Raw genomic sequence first — 3,021 nt, 5'->3', positions numbered from 1 at the left:
CCCTGACCCAGGCTGGAGGGGACAGAGGACAAGTTCAGGAACAGGGACAGCCGTCCTGAGGACCTGCAGGTGATCGCTGAGCTGAAGGACATGGTGACGGAGAGAGAGTCCCTGGTGAAGAAACTGGTGGTGGGTGTTCAAGTACGGAAACCCCCTAACACACACACACACACACACACACACACACACACCCCCCAACACACACACACACATACCCCCCAACACACACACACACACCCCAACACACACACACACACACAGCCCAACCGCACCGCTTGCACCATCTGCTTTTGTATTTTTGTATTTATATGGTTTTTTGGGGGGGGGTTTCTGCTTTATTGGGATAGAGATAGTAGAGGTTGACAGGAAGGATGGTTGAGAGAGAGAGAGGGATGACATGCAGGATAGGTCTATCTATCTATCTATCTATCTATCTATCCATGTATCTGTCCATCTATCTATCTATCTATCTATCTATCTGTCCATCTATCTATCTATCTATCTATCTATCTATCTGTCCATCTATCTATCTATCTGTCCATCTATCTATCTATCTATCTATCTATCTAATAATATTATTTTCACTAAACAAATGCCCGTTCATTGATACCCTGTAAAGAATCTTTGTTGTGAAGTTTCTTTGATTGTCTGCTGTGATTCACCCATTAGTCTGGGCCTCTGTGATTCAGTTTGACATCTCACTGCTGCGCATCAATACACAGTGGGATAGAACATGCCCTCTCAGCATGTAGAATATGTGAGATGTCTAGAGAGACGAGAGCATTTTATTGAGTGATATTTTTCAATGGTTTTGAATACGGTGTAGTTACTTTGATTATAGTGCATTATAAGTGCATAATAACAATAATAATATTATTAATAATTAATAATCAATCATTTGATATATATGCATATATATATATATATGTGTGTGTGTTATATAATAATAATATAACTATAAGAAATAATGTCAGTATATATAGCACTTTGAGCTGCAATATTTGCAGGAAAAGTGCTATACAAATAAAAGTTATTATTATTATTATAATTATTATTATTATATAAAATATAACATATAACATATATATAAATATATATACACAATTATTTATTAACTGTGTTTTAATGGTTAAAAATGTATTTATGCTTCATAAACCGTTTTGAATTAAAAACAGTGTAGACTCTGATGTGATGCCTTCACCCTGACCTCTGACCCCCCTGTCGTTGCCAGGACGATAAGAAGTTCTACCAGCTGGAGCTCGTCAACAGAGAGACGGGCTTCAACAAGGTGTTCAACACCAGCCCCAACGTTGGTGTCATCAACCCTCTCATAAAGGTGAGCTGTCCAGGAGAACCCTGAACCACACTGAATATGTTCAGAAACCATAGAGAATCATGTATTCCATAAAAATAAAAATAAAGATAAGTAAAAAATAAATAAATGCTTTGATAGATGTTTATAGATAAAAGAGGTTACTAGAGTTTGTTAACACTAGAACAGCTGTGCCTTTTTTACCTACTATAAGAGCCGCCTCAGGGGTCAAATGATCATAGTCTTTACAATGGGAAGCTGCTATTTACACACAACGGCCACTAGTTGGCCAGCTTGTAAATTAGCCTGCCTCCTTCACAGAAAAACAGCTTTACAGCTTTACACTAGCTTATAGCTTGGTAGAACGCACATATCTAGGAAGTCATGAAAGGAGGATCCTAAAATTTGATCGAGTGCAAAGATATAAAACATGGCTGTTCTAGTGTTAAAAACCTATTTTTCTCATGCCTATGGACCATGGAGGAAGCTGTACACTCCTCTTGTGCCGGTGCATCCATTCTCCAAGGAATGATTTTCTCGACATGCATGACCAGAATTTCCTTTTTTCCTAGTCCAAGCTTTGCTTTTTTGTGCAGTGTTAACTGTCCACAGTCTGTCTGCGTGGTCGTGAACCATCGGTCTTGTCTATATTTTCTATACATGTTCAGGCATCATATTCATACCTTGCTTTCCAAGCCATCGATCACCATCAAAATCCAAGCACAATCTTTTTTGTCTTCTTGGTCGACATAATAATCACATTAAAAAAGACTTTAGAAATTGAGTTTTAAGCTACATCATACACTGGCGTTCACCAACTGTGGATCTGGAGAGCTACTGATTGTGGCGGGCTTTTGTTCCCGATTCTGCTCAAACACCTGATTGAACCAATCCAGGGTCGTGAGTGATAGGCAGGGTGTTAGTTAAAACCAGGTCCAGTCCTGAACTGGAACAAACGCTTTCACACCAAGTAACTCCCCGGATCCAAGGTTGGTTGCTGTCGTGGGATAATATTGTAATGCTAACTGTAAACAGAAAGTAAAAGAAAGACTGAAATAGCCAACCCCCCCCCCCCCCCCCCCCATCCCTTTCTGTCTGTGTTTGTGATGTAGCTAAAGAGTAACAAGTCAGGGAACCTCCTCTACGTCAGCTCTCCAAACCTAAATGTTGTGGAAGCGGAGGGGTTAGGGAACGGCTCTGTCCCCCCCTCCCCCCTACACACCGGCAGCATACCCTGCTGTAGTAAACCTCTACCTCTACCCCCGTCAAGCCTTCCTACGACCCCCCAGCCAGAGCTTGAGCCCCCCCGGAGGTGAGCCTGACTCCCCCCCTCGTCCCCCCTTCCCACCCCCACCCTCGTCCCCGTCCGTCCGTCCCCCCACACACACACCCTCTTCACCCACCAACTCTGTCCTTACCACACATACCGTCACCGTGGCAACAGACATGAGCCAAACCCACACTTGATGATGTGTCTGTCTGCCGCCTTCGGTTTGGTGGCGTTGTGTGTCCAGGGTCCTGTGTGTCAGTCCGCCATCCAAGCAAGCAGTGTCAGTGTCTGTTGCTGTGTGCGTACGTGCGCGTGTGTGTGTGTGTGTGTGTGTGTGTGTGTGTGCCTGTGCGTGTGCGTGTATGTATATGCGCGTTGTGTGCGTTCGTCCGTGTGTGCATTGTAAAAATCCACAACGAATTTTCGATTCGCTTGTTTC

General features: G+C 43.1%; 1 protein-coding gene across 1 annotated transcript in view; it reads left to right on the top strand.

Annotated features, from left to right (window-relative positions):
• fam184aa (family with sequence similarity 184 member Aa) overlaps window positions 1-2,628 on the top strand; it is a gene marked incomplete at both ends in the record, with an annotated part of 43,156 nt that extends 40,528 nt beyond the window's left edge. The window contains 3 exons of the mRNA XM_080527169.1: window positions 12-129; window positions 1,232-1,336; window positions 2,425-2,628. Coding sequence (XP_080383295.1) covers window positions 12-129; window positions 1,232-1,336; window positions 2,425-2,628 — 427 coding nt within the window. The remainder of the gene's footprint in view (window positions 1-11; window positions 130-1,231; window positions 1,337-2,424) is intronic.
• Window positions 2,629-3,021: the final 393 nt, after the last annotated feature.

The sequence above is a fragment of the Nansenia antarctica genome (assembly GCF_963989245.1).
Source record: "Nansenia antarctica genome assembly, chromosome: 3".
NCBI lineage: Eukaryota > Metazoa > Chordata > Actinopteri > Argentiniformes > Microstomatidae > Nansenia > Nansenia antarctica.
Note: the sequence above shows the minus strand (reverse complement) of the source record. Positions and strands in the feature narration are given on the sequence as shown.